The sequence below is a fragment of the Podarcis gaigeae genome (genome assembly GCF_964106915.1).
Source record: "Podarcis gaigeae genome assembly, chromosome: 3".
Taxonomy (NCBI): Eukaryota; Metazoa; Chordata; class Lepidosauria; order Squamata; family Lacertidae; genus Podarcis; species Podarcis gaigeae.
Genome location: NC_139680.1, coordinates 49,932,492 through 49,953,807, shown reverse-complemented (window position 1 = coordinate 49,953,807; position 21,316 = coordinate 49,932,492). Strand labels below are relative to the sequence as shown.

The 21,316-nt window shown below is 39.5% G+C and overlaps 1 protein-coding gene across 4 annotated transcripts in view; it reads right to left on the bottom strand.

Moving 5' to 3' along the window:
* The window catches only part of SOBP (sine oculis binding protein homolog), a 141,686-nt gene that overhangs the window by 12,757 nt on the left and 107,613 nt on the right, over positions 1-21,316 (bottom strand). For all 4 annotated transcript variants that reach the window (XM_083731121.1, XM_083731123.1, XM_083731122.1 and 1 more), the window contains one exon: positions 5,439-7,390. In XM_083731121.1, coding sequence (XP_083587247.1) covers positions 5,441-7,390 — 1,950 coding nt within the window. In that variant the 3' untranslated portion in view covers positions 5,439-5,440. The remainder of the gene's footprint in view (positions 1-5,438; positions 7,391-21,316) is intronic.

Sequence of the window (21,316 nt, the reverse complement as noted above, 5' to 3'; positions counted from 1 at the left end):
AATACTGGTAAACAATTAACACATTCATGAAACCACTGTAGAACACTGAGCAAATTAACCTATGGGAAAATCTGCATATAAAAATAATCATAATTCAAATTATGCAAAACACTCAGAATACTGGCTTGTGGCTAGCCACTGCTATCCAGGAACTCTGATGCACACACACAACCCTTCCCTGATTCGAGAAGCATTCCTTGTGCATGGCACTTGCAAGAGCTCTCCTAAGACTGGCAAGGGGCTACTAGCCTCACTGTAGATGTTGATATGCAAGAAGGCTGAAGAGAGCATGATAGAATTACTGTTTGCATGCCCTACCTCATTACAGAATAAGAGGAACACTAAAAGCACTTTGCTGATGACCCCCAAAATCTCAGATTCAGCACTCTTTTGTGTGCTATGAGAAAGGAAATTGTAAGGAAAGGGGTGGAATTAGTGGTGGAGTTGCTGAATTAGTGATGATGGACAGTTGCTCTCTTTCATTGGCACTGTCTGCGCAACCATTATTATCTTGTAGTTGGATTTTTAATCTCTGTCTGCAGAACGTTGGTGCGTTGCTGAATTTGTACACAAGAGGTCTTGTGGTTGTATTGTGAAAGGCTTCACTCCTCTTTTCTTGGAAATATAAGAGATAATTTAGTAACTCAGCTTTTTATTCCTAGAACTCCCCCAGCTGATACAGGATCTAAACTCCATATGGTCTTCAGTGGAGACTGACAATCTGCACCAGCTCAATTTCTTTGGCCAAGCTGTAGATGCAGAAAAAAAACACAATTCTAGCAAATGAATGGTATTGGAAAACTGAAAACCATCACCGATCCCTGGCTAAAATAGTCTACTGCCTACATGTCATAAATAGGGGATAAAAATGAATGTTAGAATACAAAGTAAGGCCTTCTAAGCTATGAATTAACATCAAATGTCTAACTGATATTACAGAGTCCCCTCAGAAAACAGAACAAGAAACTTCTGCTTGGAAAATGAAAATATCAACAACATATTTCAAAAAGAACTTTTAGGACGATAGACAATAATACCAGATTGTTAAAATAATAGGACAAAAGCTGTTCATGGTAATGCCTTTGTTGATATTTTTCACATAAAATATTTTGTGGGCCTCTATATTGGAAATAACTCATGAATCATTTTGTTTTATCAATAATTTTCTAACAGCAATTTGTCCAGTGTCAAATTATTGTCTACAAGTTTCTATACAGGATTACCTGGAGGAGGAGAAAATAAGACATGTCTGTAAACAAAATCCTTAAAACATACCAAGGTTCTGCTTTGCCTAAACATTCACATTTTATAATAAACAGTTAAGTGAAGGAACATGACCTGACAAGACACAGATGCTCTATGAGGAATGTAATGGAAGATCAATGCAATTTAATGACGGATTAGCTTTACATGAAATAGGGAATCAAAACACTGAAATATTTTACATGCTACAGCACATTTCTTATACAAACTATAGGTGTGCATATACGAACCCAAATATTAACTTGAATCATCTTTCAGTATATAGGGTAACATGAAGGTTTAAATAAAACCTATATACTATATTTCTGACAAGTGGGATACATCAGAATTGTTCATATGAACAGTTCCTGATATTTTAAATATTATGGGAAAATAAGCAGTTTCCCCTCCCAGGTGTATGGGAAATAGTTAAGTATAAGGATTGGATAACATATGATTTATTTGCATCACTGGTGTTTGGATCTGTCCAGAAATTTATAATAACCCTATCCATAGCCAAAATACAGATATTACAGACTTGTGGGGCCCCCCATAACTCCTCTTATACGGTCTACTCACACCCAGCACAATTGTAATTGTGTGGTACGTGAACATGCACAAACATACTGTATGCATTGTTTATGTGTATGATAAACATTATAATTAATCACGGTGGCAGCAACAAAGCAGGAAGACAACATACAGACGTCCATCATTTAGATGTGAGCAATGGGGCTCTGAATCAATCCTGAGAGCAGTATTGGACTGGAACTTCAAATCTGAGATATCAAATACCAAGGAGATTCTTTAGGCCAAATCTTGGATGAACGTATTCGTTTTTTAAAGAACTAATGGCTTGTTAAGGGTGCTGAACTAAAAGACAGATATATATATATATATATATGAATATATGTTAAATAGCTTTACAGTGGATTCTTACAGTAGTTACTCATAAGTAACTACTGTATAACTACTGAGTTGAGTCAATGGGGCTTGCTCCCATTTAAGTGTCTAGAATTGCAGTCTTAAAAACACTTTTGCAGTAATGTGAGAGCTTACCCAGTTTATATTATGGTCATCCTGAAAATGTTACATCAATAATTATCCCAGGTCAGTGATTTTCTGCTCTATAATAATGAAAATGTTGCCAGAACCTAAGATACCCCATATTCTCTTTGTTTTGAATTGAAATTTCTCCATGGTACTTTTGTGTGTACTTATAGCACTGTCATGGCAAAACATTGCCATGACAGCATGAAATATAAATTACTAGAGGTTAAGGGGTACTCCACATTGCAGTAAAACATGGCATGTCATTAAACCTCATCTGGCAACTTCTTTTTTTTAAGATGGCAGAGTTAGGTTTTCTCAGCTCATGAATCGTAAGAAAATGCAACTACATCTGTTGACAAGATGAAAGGAAGAAGAATAGAGCAGCACTGAGAAGCAGGTACAAAAGGTACCTCTGTACTGGCCCAGAGCCAATGGGGGCCCAGATGCTGAACTTTCATTTTTTTAAAAAAGTTTTGAGCTCACTTAGTGGAAAAGACAGGGACGCAGGTGGCGCTGTGGGTTAAAGCCTCAGCGCCTAGGACTTGCCGATCGAAAGGTCGGCGGTTCGAATCCCTGCGGCGGGGTGCGCTCCCGCTGCTCGGTCCCAGCGCCTGCCAACCTAGCAGTTCGAAAGCACCTCCGGGTGCAAGGAGATAAATAGGGACCGCTTACCAGCGGGAAGGTAAACGGCGTTTCCGTGTGCGGCTCTGGCTCGCCAGATGCAGCTTTGTCAGGCTGGCCATGTGACCCGGAAGTGTCTCCGGACAGCGCTGGCCCCTGGCCTCTTGAGTGAGATGGGCGCACAACCCCAGAGTCTGTCAAGACTGGCCCGTACGGGCAGGGGTACCTTTACCTTTAGTGGAAAAGACATGAAACGAAATGGGCAGGCACCATTCAAAGCAATTGCTCCTTCCTCTCCATATTTTTAGCCAATTGGTGAAGTCACAGCTGTGATTGATGACTACTATGAAGAAATTTAGAGTCATACAAGTCCAAGGAAGATCCAAAAATAAACAACGGAGAGAGGACTTCCTGGTTCACTTTTCAGCCAGTGGGGGGGGGGGGGAGTCTTTCTTGATGCATATGTCACTCTAAATTTCCTCTCTAGATTAAAAATAAAATAAAAGCAGAGATGGACTGCCTGCTTCATTCTGAAAGAAGGAAGTTGTGTTCTGGTCTGTTTTAGAATCCCCCCTTTTCTATGATTGTTACCCAGAGGAAGCAACTGAAAAATCCAGGATTTTAGTGCAGCGGTGACTCCACCGGCAGTAGCTTGTCCACCCAAAAGCAAAAGGTAGTAGCAAAAACGGGAGTTTGTGTTTAACTCAGGTTTTAACTTCATGCAAAAATGGCATTGTTTTTGTGAGTATGTAACCATTAAAAAAAATATTCTGCTGTTGTAAATTCAAATAAAAACCACCATTGGTAAATCCATATTGCAGGTGGTTGAGAAAATGTGAGTTATGGCAGACTTGAAAAGCAGCTTGGTGTTGCCATACTAATATGGCTGGAGGAATTAGGCTGTGAGAGAACAATGTATGGCAAGTGTGTGGGGTATATTCCAGTACTGACATCCAGTTTTGTGTGTGTGTGCATGCACTTAGGGAGGTGAAAATTTATGAAAAGGGCCGTTGCTTGTAGCAGCGACCTCTAGGGGTGGGATGGGGAAAGATTAACTGCTTCCCAACGACCCACATGGGAGTGGAATACTGGGACTGAGATGAGTTGTCACTGCTGGTATAAAAACTTAACTGGGCATATTGCTGTCAAAGGCTCAAATCCTTTTTGCTAAGAGAAAGGAAAAAATAAACGAGTGTTGGTTTGATTTGTGCTAATATCATTGCTCTGGTTATTGTAAGGTATATGTCCTGCTTTCAGGCTTCCTATAGGTTGGCCTTTGTGAGATAAGGGTGCTGAACTAGATGTTACACAAAGCTGTGTTTGCAGGAAGAAGGCAAATGTTTGCATCAAATATGTAATTGTACAGAAACCTAACTGTGTGGAAAAGCCATTAAAAGGTCTGTGTGTTTGTGTACGTGTGTCAGGTAATGTTTTCTTAGAAGACATTAACTCATCTCCCACGCCTCTAACCAAACAAAAATGAGCAACATAATGAATACTTGACTGCAATTGTTTAGTCCCCGAACAGTTATTTATAAAGAGATTCAAAGTGACTCAATATAAAAAGCCTTTAAATACTGAAGTGAATCAGTCCTGAAGTGTCAGAAATCCAAGCATCTGCTTCTCAAACACAAATAATTTCTTTTAAAAGCAGAACATTAATTTGTTCTGAATCTGAATTATACATCTGGCATATTAAGCATTTCTTTAAATGCCTATTGCAGCAATAATACAAAGGTGTAAGAGAGAGTTACTTGTTTGAAAATAATACCGTTTCAAAGAGAAGACTCAGCTGTTGTTTTGGTAGTTGTTTTTGTATGCAGAGGCGCCCCAGCCAAAGACTATTAAAAATGCATTTGAAATCAGTACACTAAGGGCCAAGGAGTAAATGGAGCAATGTGACATAAACATGGTCCCATTGTACTGGGATGCATCGGTAAGAACCAAAATGGTAAGAAACATATGAAATTGTCTCTCCATTTAAACAAAGATCAGAGTTTTCCTTTAATGTGAAGTAATCTTATGGTGCCTTAAAACCTGTACATTTGAAAAATGATGAAGGTCAAATGAGAATGCCTTTGCATTTTAGCTAATTACAAGTGGTTGAATTGTTCTGCTTTGGGTTACCACCAAAGGTAAATTGTGATGGTTAAGCACAGAGATCCTGAATTGCTGTTACCCAGATAGCTTAGCCATATACACTTGCTCAGTTTCCTGGCTTCAAAAGTTGGCATAGGAAAAGATCCATTAGTTAGGATCTAAGCAACGCTACAGTCGTCACTGCCAGAGTTCTAAGAGAATATTCCACGAGAATAACAGAATATATACAGCTAATGGATGCAAAACAAACAGATACAAAGGTGTCACAGGACAAAGACAAAACATAAATAATGACCTTGTGCATTCACAAACCACAATCTTTCTCCCAGTTTCACAAATGGCTACCTCCATGTGTTTCACTCCTACCTGAAAACACTGATACTCATTTTACTCACACAGAAGATTGTAGTGATTACACAAACCTTTACTTATTCTGATTTCGAATTCGGAGACACCTCCTTTTCAGTGGTGGCTCCAGATCTTCTGGCCCTGTGCTGAGAATTGGCGCTGAAATAATGCATGGTGCAATTGCAGTCTTTTCCACTGGTTTTGGCACAGGCTGGATGACACAGCCTGCCTTAGGTAGCATCCGCAAAGCATATGCATGGTCCTCATCTGCAGGATTGTTCAGGTTGGGGTCTTGCTTGTCTCCCCCAAACAGGGGCTCTTCCCCACTCTTCTTACCGGATTCTCCTTCCCGTCGGCAGTTCGATGTACAGTTGTTCTCCTTAACAGACTCCAGCTCACTGACTGGCAATTCCTCCAGAGGCTGGGACTTTTTCTGCTCCTGGGGCTGCTCCGAGTTCTTGGAAACCTCCGGGCCCTTTGTGCCATTCACAATAACATTGCAAACTGCAGCTGTACTGTTTTCCGAAGTGCCCGATGGCGGTGCGATGGGGCCACAATGAACTGGGTCACTGCAAGGTAACGTTTTTGCTTCAGTAGGGCTGCAATTGTTCCTGCAGTCATTGCAGTTCCTTTTGTCTGAGCTACCAAAAGTCAGATTGACAACACTGCTAGCTTCATGTTCAACTTTGACTTGAGCATGTAAAGCCCTATGGATAACATTGTGTAGTCTAGACCTGTGACCTACAGTTAAGTCTATCACACCATCCTGTGGTCCCTGTAGCACTGTAGGAAAACCAAACTTGTTGTTCACTGGACTACTAGGTTTCACAGTCAAATCAACAACTTCGTTTTTACTGTGCTCCTGATGCACTTGTGTTTGATTTAAGGACTGGCCTGAGCAACTTGGAGTTGAGTCAGAGGACTTGGAAGGCCCTTGTTTCGAATCTCTAGGGGACACAGAGTTATTTGTTGGCTTTGTCCCAGTTGCATCAGTGGATGTACTTGGAATGAAGTTCTCCCCGTTACTGGAGAAGCCGTTTGGGGGCTTGGAATCATTGATGTGAGGAATAGGGATTGGAATGGGGATAGGAACTGGTAGAGGAACAATGACAGGATATGGCACTAACAGGGTTGGGGGTGGCACCAGTGGGGCAAGAGATGGCAAGCCAAAGTTCATCATCTGTGGCATGGGCATAGGACCATTTGGCATCATGCTTACTGGCGGGAAGGGAAGACTGGGCAAAGGGACCCCTGGGGGTGGAGGGGGTAGTAAACCTGGGGGGTTTCCAGGCATCGTTGGAGTTGTTGGAGGGTGAATATGAGGAGACAGCATTGGCCTATGCATAGGGCTGGAAGTGGGGCCCATATTTCTAGGACCACCTGGTGGTGGACCAATTCCCGGAATCATTGGATTGGATAGAGGGCTGTTCGGATTTGAGGCATGGTGAGGTGGCCCTCGAATAAATGGTGGGCGGATTTGCTGCATAATTTGCTGTTCCATGAATATGGGCAAAGGTACCGGCCCACGGTTTGTCATCACCATGGGAGGGCTTCGAGGTGGGACACCAATTGGAGGCACAATGCTAGCAGGTGGCTGAACAGAAACCGGTGGCATATTTGGATTCTCGTTGATGGGGATAGATTTGGGAACAGGCGTTGGGATTTTAGTGACAGAGCAGTTGGCAGTGTCAGGCGGAGAGGCAGTGGTAGATGCTGATGGTCCAGGACCTTGAATTTGGCCAGCTGCAGACACTGGGGATGGGGCCTTTCTCCGAGCATCTGCTAGCGGTATATTCCAAGAATCTGGAGTCAGCAGCTGCACCCCAGTGCCTTCTGCTTTATTTTCGACTGGAGGATGTAATGTGCTGCAGAGTCCAGCTGGAAGATTGGCCTGTGTTTCTTTGTAGAAAATGTCCATTTTGTACTGATTGAGACATTTTGCACTGCAGAACTGAAGCCTTCTTTCCCCGTCCCCAAAATCCAGATACTCTTTTGTGTGTCTTATGTGCTTACACCAGTCACATACCTACAACACAGTAACAAAATCAAAACAGGTAAGAAAAAAAGCGATTTCCTCTTTATATTGTCATTTGCATTAAAAATATATTTTTAAAAACTTTCCGTTACTGCTTTCCAAACATCTGAATTATCAAAGGAAAGTATAGTTTATGAAACCTGCATATTTTGACCCCAAAATCCTATCATTACATATACATGCTCAATAAATTATTATGTATAAATGCCATTACAATACTTGAAAAGTTCTCAACCATGATGCTTTAAAACATGAAAGCATAGTACTGTAAAAATACTTGTGTGTCTGTGTGCTGTCCACATTCTGGAAGATCCTCATGATTTTAAGGGTGTTTCAGCTAAAGCATAAAAGGTGATGAACTCTGGTGGGTAAGAGACTGCACTATCCATTGGGAAATACTCAGTTCAAATCTTATCACTCCCATGAGCTCATAAATAGCCCAATCCTATGTATGTTTACTCAGGAATAAGCCCCATGACATTCAGGTGGATTTCCTTTATAGTAACTCTGCATAGGATTGTAGGCCAATTGGGCTTTAACAAACTCAGTGCTTCTTCCCCTCATTTGAAACATGGTTATAGTAATAGTTTCCTATTTTGTGAGTTGTATGAATTGTAAAAAAAAAAAATGTATATAAAGCACTGGAACAGTCTAGGGCACCAATCCTAAACACACTTACTAGAGAGTAAGTTCCACTAAACACAGAGAGAACTTTTCCCAAGTAAATATATAAAGCATTATTTGAATATTGCCTATAAATCTAGTGCAGCATTATAGTGCAATCGTATAGATGTCTACTCAGAAGTAGCCCCACTGTATTTCATGGGGCTTAAAGGTAAAGGTAAAGGTACCCCTGCCCTTCATGGGGCTTAGTTACAGATAAATAATGTGCATAGGATTTAGCCAAAAAGTGCTTAAGCACAATAATTTCATTGCACCATAATTCTGTGTGGATTATGATTTTCACATTAGGTAATGGTCACATAGATACTATATGCATAAATAAGAGCAAATAACAGTCAGAAAAATGAGCCCAATGACTTGTGACAACTTAGTACAAATCATCTGTAGTAAGCCCACAACACAGTACACTTTAAATTATTTAAATGTAAATGTTAAATGGTACCCAAAATGCAAAAGCATCATACATCGTTGGCTTTGCCTTCCAAATATGAAGCAGAAATAGTAATAAAATCTGGGTGGATTTCAAATATTCTGAAGCTGTGATATTTCAACAAGCTGGAAAGATTTTCCAAGCTGTTTGCCCACTCTTCTTCACTAGTCACTTTTGTATAACTTCTTGGCAGACAACAGTTTATTTAACAACTTTTCAAAAACTAAGGCAAACCTTTTATTATTAGAGCCTTACCAAAAAAAAGAAAAAGTTATTTTCTGTGCTACTATTGGTGTGGTGAAAACACTGCCAATTCTTTTTTTTATAAAAAAAGTAAATAAGGCTTGAGAACTAATTAAGCTGTGAAAGGTTTTCCCAGTTGTAAGCCACTAGAAACCAAAGTTCAAAAAATAGTCATTCTAGGTTTCAGAATCCATTTCTTCAGAGAAATTATTGTGATTTCATTAACACATTAATTTTGCAACACTAACAGCTCTCACAGATGGCGGAGACATGATCTACAATTCAAATATGACTCTTGTTTGCACAAATGCCTTTCCCGTCATATGGCATTTTAAACAAGAATTAAAATGAGTAATCTTTCTACAGCTATAAACAGATAAACAGATGTCAGAATTTTCAATGCCTTTTTTTTGGACCGATTTTATACAGAGATAGAAAACTTTTAGATTTTTTTGTTGTTTATTCAGTTCTCATAATATTCTGTAGACTGTCTTTAGTACTATACATGAAATGTACAGTACTGAGTTTATGGCCACGTGAAAGCAATGTCCTTCGTACACCTTCACTATTCAAAACTAGGAATGCTACTTGTGCGTGTGTATGTCTTTTAAGATAATGATTGTAAAATGATAGCATTAAATAGGTAATTTAATTTTAATAACCATTGGCCATATAAACAAATTGAAAACAACATATGCTGGGCATTTGATTACTCATCTCATTTAACTCTCAGCTTTTCTTTATCTGAAATGGTGATGACACTTTAAAAAAAATGTGCTTTTTTTAAGCCTAGGCATGATGCAAACAAAATTAAGCTCTGTTAAGTCACACTGATCTCAATAGGCATTTACTTAACTCTCACAGTAATCATATTTACTAAGAAGCAACTTATATTGGGTTTAGTGGGGCTTACTCCCATGTAAGTGTGCCTATAATAGTAGCCATCTTTTTGAAATCAGTAGGATTTAAGCATACTTAAATTAGACTCTAGAAATTAAATCCAGACACTGGATTTGGGCTGCAATCATTTCAGTGTTCTGGGTTCAAATGCCACCACTGCCACCATGTAAAGAAGGAATGAAAAACTGGATTTTTGAATGCATGGGAAATGTGTTGGTAAGGTCTCCTTATCTCTATCTCACTCCTGTTAGCATATAACGAAGGAGAGAGTATGGACTCCTCTCTATCCAGAGCTAATTCCCTAACCCTGCAACCTAGCCAAACTATGCACAGGAAAAATCAACCCTACTTCCACCATCCCTGAAAAGTCCCCCAAATTGGAGTCTGGGAACATTAAGATGTGTTTCTGGATGCCCTTAGGATTCACCCAGACAACAACCAAAGATTCACTTGGCCTCTCAGACCAAAGCCCATGTTACTCAGTAGTAATGACCCAACAGCCAGGTACCACATTTAGAGACAAAGCTTACCTTACCCTAAAAAGCCACACCAGCAGATAAATGTAGCTGCTTTATTAAGAGACGATAAAGCCAAACAGAACCCTCTTGACCTTAAAAGTACAATTTAAGAAAATTGGGGGAAGGCATATTTTGGAATTTAGGTACAGTGGTACCTCTGGTTACGTACTTAATTCGTTCTGGAGGTCTGTTCTTAACCTGAAACTGTTCTTAACCTGAAGCACCACTTTAGCTAATGGGGCCTCCCGCTGCTGCCGTGCTGCCACTGCGCGATTTCTGTTCTCATCCTGAAGCAAAGTTCTTAACCTGAGGTACTATTTCTGGGTTAGCGGAGTCTGTAACCTGAAGCGTATGTAACCTGAAGCTTATGTAACCTGAGATACCGCTGCATAGACCAACAATAACAAAGCTAGCTTGCCTCGCCCTAATATAAACTGTTAGATTCATGGACCTCACCACCAAACTCCATCCAGACACATGTGGCTGCAGCAGAACAATTCTTCATCTGAATGGGGACCTAGAACCAAAGTCAAAGATCAGGGTTTTTTAGGTAGGCAATCAAGGTCCAGGGCCCATTTTCTCCAGCACCAGAGGGCATATGTGCAGGAAGATCATGCAGCTGCAACTACTCTGCTAGTTTTTACACCATCACTATGACATGGAGCAATCTTGCCTTGACTCTCCACACAGGTGGTAAATTAAATTGATTACCTGGAACTTTTCCCTCAGGAAGACGGTACCCAGAATGGATAGAAAAGGGCTATTAAAATAAACCAAAGAAATTGGGATTTCTTTATGGACTGAATCATGCCTAATGTTTCACTCTCACTGCACAGTTTGGTCCTTTCTGAGATGCACCCTCAAGGCCTTTCCCCTCAAAATATTTCCTTCATCCTGCTGGCAACTTGTCTGCTTCTTGTGAAGCTTCAGAAAAGAAGTCACCTGGCCCAGAGTTTAACTAAATTGTGCAAATTTTCACACTGCTCTTCGAATGCCAGTTCTTGACATTTAAGAAGATGTATGTGGGAGCACCTTTTTTGAATCTGCGTACAAGCTACCCAAATATATAATGCACACACATTTTGCCAGGTACGTAAAACCTCAAACATGTATCAGTCAAGGATTTTCACTTCAAAGAGTAGTATTCAACTAAATTTTACTTAAAATGGACCCACTAAAATTAATGAATATGACTAAGGTAGGTCCATTAATTTCAATTTGAGTAAAACGTAGCTGAATGTTGTCAAATATGTTTCCAAGTATTGTTTGCATGGCGGGCACATACTCTACTCCCTTCATGGCTTTACCTCGATCATAACATGTTGCTCCCTAGTGAGGATCATTCCCGGTGCTACCAACTGTATTCCTAGTGGGATGTGCAAACCTGGCAGTCAAGAATCTAATTCAGAGGTTTTGATGGACTTGGAGGGGAGGATTCTTGGCCCATGAAAAGGTCTGAAGCAGAATGTTAGTTCTGCTAATGTGCTAAGAACCATGGATTCCCTTGACTTACTTAAACCTGGTCAGAAAATGTAATTACAAGCTGCTCCACTTTTGGGTTTGATTGCAAAGCAACAACCCACATCTACATTCACAAAACACCTCATTATTTCATGGTTAAATGGTTTCAGTGCTGTAGCTCCAAACACAGAGACAGTTCAATTCTACATATTGTTACCCAGTTCTAAACCCCATGATGTCCAATGGGGTTTGTTCCTGGATGTTCACTGGATTCTATGCACATTTATCTGGGAGTAATTTACACTGACATACTACTTTTTCTTCTGAAAGCTTTTTATTGTTAAGATAAACAAGCATAGAATAAACAACAAGAAAAGATAAACAATCTTCCCAACTCTCTTCCCTTATTAGCATAACTCATCATCAATGTTTTTTTCTTCTTTTCCCCATCTTAATGGGACTTACTTCTGAGCAAAGGTGCATTTTAGGATTGCACTGCAAATACAGAAGTTTAGGTCTTCTCTAATTATTTTATTTTATAAATGATTGGTCAAAATGTTCATTTTAGTGTTTTCTCTATTAAATAACCCAATGTGTTCCTATATTACTGTGTGGTGAGTAAATATGTTCTCCTGTAAAAATAGTTAGAAATACGTCTTGCAAATTCTCTCAGAATTCCCCCCTGCTTTTAATAATTCACAAAAAGAAATGCTAATGTTGGTCTACTTCACTCACATATTGATCACCCTCTATTCAGTATATTTTATCATTAGGTAAAATTAATTAAGGATATTGAGAGTAACTGCAATAAATCAATTTGTGAGCACATCCCTGATGAACTAAATATCTAGTCATTATACAATTGATTTTACTCAGCACTCCAAAGTCACACATAACTAGCTCTCTCTCTTCCCTCCTCTATTTCATATCCTGCCACAGATACAGCACACCATCCCTTCACATGGAGTAAAAATTACTGGAGTAGAAATAATGTCACTTAAGAATTAATGAATCAGATCTGTCCTACAGGATTGGTCATTTAAGATGAGGTCAATGAATTTATGATACAAATGGCTATATACCAAAGGTAATAAAATGGAGCAAAATTATTCATTTTACTTCTAACTAATATCATGCTCAAAGTAATTACAGATTTCTCCTAAGAGCTCATTCTGATTACTTAAGATGTGACAGATAGACCATATACATATATTTCACTTCAATAAAACAACATTTTTTCCCTGTCTCTGAAATATACGCATTCAATATATTAGAAAAGATTTGTGTACTGAGTAGATTCTGCTGATGACAGGGCCCCCTCCCCACCCAAAATGGTATGAAACCTTAGCATCTCTTCAAATTTTTATATGACATATCTTTTCCATTTGTGATATAAACAGCTATACAAATTTTGAAATTAAGGCTGCTGCTCTAAACCCACTCAGCTGGGATATAAACCCTGTTTAACGCTGTGACCTGGGGAAGAACTTGCAGCCACTTAGCTCCTCCCTGTTCCTTATTGATACCATGTTAAGCTAAGCCATGATTTGGCTTAGTGTGGTGTTTAACCCAAGGATGGATAAGTTCTCACTAACCACAAGCTGCAGCCAAGGTTAGTTCTTAGCAATAGCTTATGGTTCGTGAGGAGACAGCTTAAGCATGGGGCCCAGTTCAGATAAAACTTTGGTTTAACCGAGTGCAGCTAAACTATGGAATTCGCTACTAGATGATGTAGTGATGGCCAGCTTGTACATTTTGAAAAGGGATTTTTCTGGCCTTGCCGGGGGGGGGGGGCTGGCATCCTGAGCCTCCAGTTGTGCTTTTCTGTCTTAAACAGGTTGGTGTTTAGTATAATGGTTGCTATAAAGTGTTGGTCATTGGTTTCAGGGCCGGGAAGAATTTTTGCCTAAGGCAGATGGCTGAATCCTGCGGGTTTTTGCCTACCTCATAGCAATCGTCACAACGTTCCTTTGGCAGAAGAGGCATTTGGTTGGATGCTTAGTAGGGAGGGGCACCCTGCCTCCAATCCATTGAAGGATTAGTTTATCCTAATTCATTGTTACATGGCCTCATCACACAATCAGGTTTCTTTTGTGCATGTGTGAAAGAGCATCACCACCTGTCTATTCGGCTTAATATGCAATTATTCAAAATTTTCATAGGCTTTCCTATAATCAGTGGTGTTGTGTGTTTTATCTGGCCCTAGTTGGGTCCTGGTAGTAAATTGCATTACATATATTAATTCGGTGTTTCATCCAATATGTTATGCACCTCTGAGGATTCTGATTTGAAATGCTTAACATTTTAACTCTTTTTTTTCTCCCGCTGATAAAAGAAAATTGACTTTCTTTTGGATTCTATTGCTATTTGAACAGCTACACACACACACACACACACACACACACACACACACACACTTGGGGATGCAATATGTGGAAATGTCAAAAAGGACATCTGTTCTGGTCAGGTTTGCCATGTGGAATGGAACCCAGCGGGGAGGAAGAAGAAATGGCGAACAAGCTCCAAGAGACAACAGTAAATATCAGTGAAGGGGAGCTAACAGTTACCATCAGCAACTTCTGCCAGTATTTCACAGCTTCATGGTCATGCCTCTGCCTTTCTCAGAACTTTTATTTTCCACGAAAAACAGTGGATTAACACCAAGCCTTTTCTTATGCCCACTATAGATACGTCAGAGCCAATATCTATTCAATGGGGAGTGCTTTGAGAATGTCACTGTTTTGCGAGTGGGATTCAGTCACACGCTGGCAAATGCAGGTTGCGTAATTAAGGTGAATTTGGCGCTCTTGCAAAACAAACCTGCTTCCCCGTTCCCTGGTAATTCAGACATTCATAATAAGAGAAATGACAAGACGATGCAATGTCAAATGACAATTGTTTGACCTCTCCGCTAACTTTGTGCAAAACACATCGGGATCAACACTCAATAAACAAGTTTGTCTGGAAGTGACTTTGGGCTCAAACTGTTTATAAAACCCCTGCTTGGTCACTATGATCAGCTGAGACTCTTTTTTATTGGATATGCCAGCAGCAGGCTGGTTGGCAGTAATGTGGCACCAGGCCTTCAGTTGGCTACTCCCTGATGCAGCCTCATGGACATATAACAGGCACCAAATCTTTATACATTTCAATGCCTTCTAAAAAAAACTTTATTATTTACTCAAGCATTTTCTGATTAAGGCTTAATTGCATTTTTAAAAAACCTCTTCAATCATTGTTCAAGTTGCATATGCTGCTGTAATTGGGACTTGTGATTAATATTTTAACGTATTTTGTAGATTGGTTTAACTGTACACCACTTAGAAGTCCTATGCAGCCAAGGGCAAGCTACCTCTGAGCAAAAGATGGGCACAGGAAAAGAAGCTGCTTAAGCCTTTGATTCCTTTTTCAAGTCATAATTACCTTTCCGAAGCTGCTTTTTACTCTTGGGCAGGGGGAGGTAGAATTTATCAGCCTCTACATATCCACTCTTCTGCTAAGGTGGAAACTGTCCTAGGATGCTTTGGGAAAGAATGAAAGGAAGGGAGAGGAAGGACTTGCTGAACTTTGCTTAGAATGTAGTTTAATCCTTAAATAGTACAGTAATTCCTTCTCCCTTGAGAACTGTGATTCTGTGACAGAAGCTAGGAATCCCTGACTGAAAAATTATCAGTGTCTCACCAAATTTCACTTCCCTGGTTTTGTGTATGAAACAGAGACAATTATAACAGGGTTCATTTTGAATCACTGGATAGCTCAGCTGGTTAGACAATGGTGCTGATAACAGCAAGGTCGCAGGTTCAATCCCCATATGGGACAGCTGCATATTTCTGCGTTGCAGGGGGTTGGACTAGATGATCCTCAGGGTCCCTTCCAACTCTACACTTCAGTGATTCAATGAGTGATCAGGTCTAGGTAAAGAAGCTTAGACAAGGAAAAGAAGTAGGTGGTCATGTTTGAACAAGGCCACTTGGTCAAAGTGATGTCATTCTAATCGCTTCTCGGCCTTTTGGCTAAGATCAAGTGTAGCAAAGTGATGTCATTCTACTGCTAAGTTAGGCAGGTCTGTCTGTGCCTGCCCAGTGACTAGATGAACTGCATGTGAAATGCACTAAAAAATTGTGAGGTATCTATGCCATTAACCAATTAGTTAATAAGCAGCCAGGAAAAATAAAATCATGTTAAGGAATTGGGATTGGGGGTTGAGGGGGGAAATTAGGCAGATCATGCTATAATTATTGGAGTACTAAATGTAAATAAATTCAGATTCCCTGCTCAGCTGTGAAACAAACTGAGTGTCCTTTGGTAACTCACTATGTCTAAGCTACCTCAAAGGATTGTGTATGGCTAAGGTACTACTAGAAAAGCCTTTGATCTAGTCCAATGGGGCTTGTCTTATGGTGCTAGTAATAATATAGCAAACCAAAATCATCTGTGTGCACAAGAAGTAATATACCGATTTTAAAAAAAAACAAACTACAGAAAATAGTTAGTTTGATAACCTAACAAACTGTGCAGACAGTGACATGTATCTCTCCCTGACCCTCTGTATATCATCTGTGTTTAGTGTCTTCATTACACAGAGAGATAAATCAAGTGCAAGGAGTAGGTTTTTAATGAATCTTACAGCTGTCATTTGTGAACAGTGAAGCATGTTCTGTTCAAAGTCATTAGGTCTTCCTGCTTTCAGGAGGGTGAAAGGGGTGAGATTTCTTTCTCTTTTTTAATGAAGAAGATATATCCAACAAATATATCCCCCCAAAAAGAGCTCAAGCAGCCAAGAAAGAAAACTTCTGGCCTATCATATCCAATTATCTGTGCTTCTTATTACTAGATGTTAAATGAGGGGCAAGTTCATATTTTACAACAAGCAAATATAGGGGAAGCTATCAAAATAGAAAGTAGTACACTAGTGCATGCAAGTCTTCATGTTCCAGGAAAGTTGGTGGAACGGTAGTCGGTTATTATATATTGCCAAGCATATATAGAATAATAAGTTGAAGCAGAACCAGTATGGCTTCTGCAAGGGTATGCCTTTTTAGAGTTCTCTGAGCTTGCTAACAAATAAACCTCACCAAAGAATCCTGAATAATTTTAGCAATCATAGCATAAGAAATAGAAAGATTCACTTAGGAATCAGTTAAGGGAAAGGAAGCAAAAAGTAGGAATGAATGGAAAATCCTCTCAATAGAGGGCTGTATAAAGTAGAGTCCCCAAATGATTGGCAGTGTAACTTAGTGGACCATAAAGACTGGAGATGTGGTTGGTAGCAAGCAACCAGAGTGTTTAGTTAAACAGAACATCATCACAAGTTCATGTTGGCTTTGGCACTATATAGCGTGGTCCAGGATGAGTGTGACAGAAAAGGCCTTAGGTCTCAGAGTAGAATGTAGAATGAGCACAATCTTGGAAGATTTAGTCAGAGATGCTATTTATAGTCCACTGGTTATATGATCCTTCTTTCTTCTTTACCTCTTATTCTTGTTCCTTGGGTTGGTGTTTTGTTTTTAAGAAGTTTCAGAGTCTGATGGATTCAAAGAAGTGTGGTCTAAATCACATTCAAAGCATTTGGTGGCCTTTGTAGCCAGAAATGAGCCTTTGGAAGTAGATCCACTACTGAGGTCAAGAGATGTTGGTGGACTGACAGTTTGCCCAAACTAATCGAAAAGTGATTAGACTCAGTGTTATTTTTCTACGGGAAAAAGAGGTACTGGAACTCACCATGAACGCCACCCTTGTTCTCTTATAATGACAATGGTGACACCCCCCCCCCCAAGAGGTGCTAAAACTGAGTTCCGGTGAGTTCCAGCTGAAACAAAGCCCTGATTAAGGCTCATTAAAAAATACTGGGGGGGAAATGTTATTGCCTACATTTAAAATACAGAAAAAGATGGGCTTTTGAGACAAGCTGATGAGAATGAAGGCTTCTAAGCCATTCCTCGGGATACACAAAGGGAAAAGTAAGAGCACGAACTCCCTCACTGAAGTTCTAGAAAATTCCAGAAATCCTTTGTCTGTGCAGGAATTGTGGGACTATACAAAGCTCATAAAAAAGAATGTAAACTTTTATAGCTGCAATCCTATAGATATGGTTTTGGGAGTAAGCTTTGTTGAATTCAGTGGGGCTTGCTTCTGAGCAGACGTACATAGAATTGTGTTATATCTTATATTAACATTATTTGGCCCAAGTTCAGTTCTTTGGGAACTTAGATTTTGCAAAACTGTAAACTGTGTGGATTTGGTTGCAATAATAAAGGAGAAATGAAATAAAAGAGCAAAGTTGGAGAGAGTAAAAACTGTCATTCCTAAAGTACAAGAATGCTGATAGTTGTTCTGTGGAGTAGACACCTGCCCCACAGCCTTTAATTTATTTCACAGGGGCTCAGCTTGATTCCAGAACTGTTCCTATTAAAATCAGCAAGAGATTGCCACCAGGTTCAGTGAGGGCAGGGTTAGGACTTTGTGTAATTTGTGTTATCACTTCATTCAAACCCTCATAAACTATGCATGAGGAGCAAGAAACAACGGACAAATTGCATAGGTGTTATTCTTAGCTGCTTTTGAGTAGACTACACTTTTTTTTAAGCTGGTAATTTTTCTTCAAAGCATATGCACCAGCAGAAGATTATTGTTTCATCATAGAAAGCCTTGGACTTGTATTATCAAACAACAGGCTGTTTGGAAGCCATCCCTAATACCACAGCAAAGCCCACTGTTGAGTTATACTGGCTTGGGTTCGGACCATTGAGGAAACAAATGGCAAAAAGCTAATAATGGGACATGCCACAGGGGATGTGGCTTAGATCTTCCCTATCATGTGTAGGGATGGAGGAGAAAGATTCACACTTTCTGAAACAATGTGCACACTGAAACACAGCTGTCCTTAGAAATTTGAACCTATCTGAACTTTGCTATGAACCTATCTGAACTTTGCTCCAACCAACCAAAGTTTACAAAAATGCATATATTAAGAGAAAGTGCATAAAAATGAAATGAAAAATGAAAATGAAAATATTAGTGAAACATACAAAAGGCATTCTAATAAGAAAATATTTGCTTGCAAAAATATGTACATTAGTCAAAATTTCATAAAAAAGTATGTAACAGGAGAAATTCTTTTTATGAGGGTTTTAAAAATCATAAATTGGTAGAAAATGTAGAGAACTGAATTCAAGATTGGAAAAATGAGAAACAGAGAGAACTGAAATTGACAGATCCTTTCAACCCTAATTGTGCTTAAAAATTGTTTACAGGAAGTTACCTTTTCAAAAATATGCAGAAACAAAATTCTGAAAATTCAATTTTCATAATTTTTGATTATTCAATTTACTCAAGAGTTCAGATGCTTTTGATATGTTGCCATCAATACTCAAATACACAATCCTTTGACCTTAAATATGAAGAAGTCAGCTATCAAATGCCTTCAGATATGAACAGCACAATCCTATGTATCTCTACTTACAAGTAAGCCTCATTATGTTAAATGGAGCTTACTCCCAAGGTTCACAGGATTGCAATCAAAACACCACTGCATATCAACCATCAAATACTTCTGTTGTATATTAATTTCTAATACATTCTAAATACTATTTCATGCTATCCAACACACATGGCAGCTTCTGATTAGTAGATGTGAGAGTAAGAAAAATTCTTACAAGCACCTGTTCTTGTTGATTGTGGCTGAGGTGTACAACCCACAGCCTCCAAAAATAATCATTAAATAAAATAATACAACTCTCTTACGCATACACACTGTATCTCCTTTGTCAACTGCTGTATTTAGATAAATTCTTTTATATGGTCCTTTCCCTCCATGCTCATTTACCAATGCCTGAATAAACTTTGTATCAATTCCTCATAGCCTTTTTCAGGTCATACATCATTTCATGATATAATGCATAACTGTGGATTCCTATAATTTTTAATAGCCAAAAAAGAAAGAGGAAAGTGTGGTTTTTGTTTATTCTATTTTCTTTTTTATATCTAAAAAAACATAAAACACATTTAACGTTACATTTCTATAGCTCACAAGACTAGCTGGAACATAAACATAGTAATGAGTTGGTAAGAAGGGCACACTAATGGCTTTTTGCTTAGACGAATATGTTTTCAGCCCTAGGCTTTGCTCCAGGCCAGTGCTATTTCTACTAGGCAAAAATCACCTATGAAATCCCATTAAATAAATTAAATTTAAATGTTGCATTTCCTGGGACCAGTGAATAACATTTTAATACTAACTCAAAATACCTTTCTATGGGTGATAATGAGCCTTAATTGAAAACATAGCAGTCACGAAATTAAAAGACGCCTGCTTCTTGGGAGAAAAGCAATGACAAACCTAGACAGCATCTTAAAAAGCAGAGACATCACCTTGTCGACAAAGGTCTGTATAGTTAAAGCTATGGTTTTCCCCGTAGTGATGTATGGAAGTGAGAGCTGGACCATTAAAAAGGCTGATCGCTGAAGAATTAATGCTTTTGAATTATGGTGCTGGAGGAGACTCTTGAGAGTCCCATGGACTGCAAGAAGATCAAACCGATCCATTCATAAGGAAATCAGCCCTGAGTGCTCACTGCAAGGATCGTGAAGCTAGGCTCCAATAATTTGGCCACCTCATGAGAAGAGAAGACTCCCTGGAAAGACCCTGATGTTGGGAAAGATGGAGGGCACAAGGAGAAGGGGACGACAGAGGACGAGATGGATGGACAGTGTTCTCGAAGCTACCAGAAAGAGTTTGACCAAACTGCGGCAGGCTGTGGAAGACAAGAGTGCCTGGCGTGCTCTGGTCCATGGGGTCACGAAGAGTCGGACACGACTAAATGACTAAACAACAACAACAGCAGCAATTTGAAAAACATTTTTATCACATCCTGTTGTAAATACTTTGGATTTATATCACTGCTACTGTTCTTACTGTTCACAGAAAACAGACCAGGGGTTTCAGTACTGACAACATAATATCTAAGTGGTGCTAGATGTGTGGCATCTATGACCAAAAACAAGAGCTGTGTGTTAAGAAATTCTGTTTCCTCTGTAATGTTTCATGGACCTTACCCAAATCCTGACATTACTTCTGTTTGCTTCTCCCCCACTTGCCCTAGCTCCACATCATTGGCAACTGCTGGTAAGGGATGAGGAACAGCTGGGTGTCATCACAAGATACTGTTGCAGACACCACCTGCACTATACATTTAAAGCAGCACTTTAAAGCATTGTGGCCTCTCCCAAAGAATCCTGGGAAGTGTAGTTTGTTAAGGATGCTGAGAGTTGTTTAGGAGACCCCTGTTCCCTCCACAGACCTGCAATCCCCAGAGTCCCCTGGGAAGTGAGATCGATGAAAACATATTTATCTTAAGACTGATGCATTAAGTGGAAAGTCTACCTTGTCTGTGGCCACCCCAAGTGTAGCACACTGCAACTCACAAGCTGGCTTCCTGATCCAGGATCCTGCACACAAAAACAGTTGCCTTTGCAGTCTCCCTCAGCTAATCCATTGAGAAGAATCTCCGTCTACACATGGATTGCTGTAGCTAAGCTGGAATGGGACAGCAGCCGAGTACAATATTAGCACAAACATTTTAAAACTATTATTATTTAATGTTTTTGCAAATCTAGATATCACTGCACAAGAAGCAGAATACCAGCTGCATTTTACATTTTAGTGCACAAAATCTTTTCTTT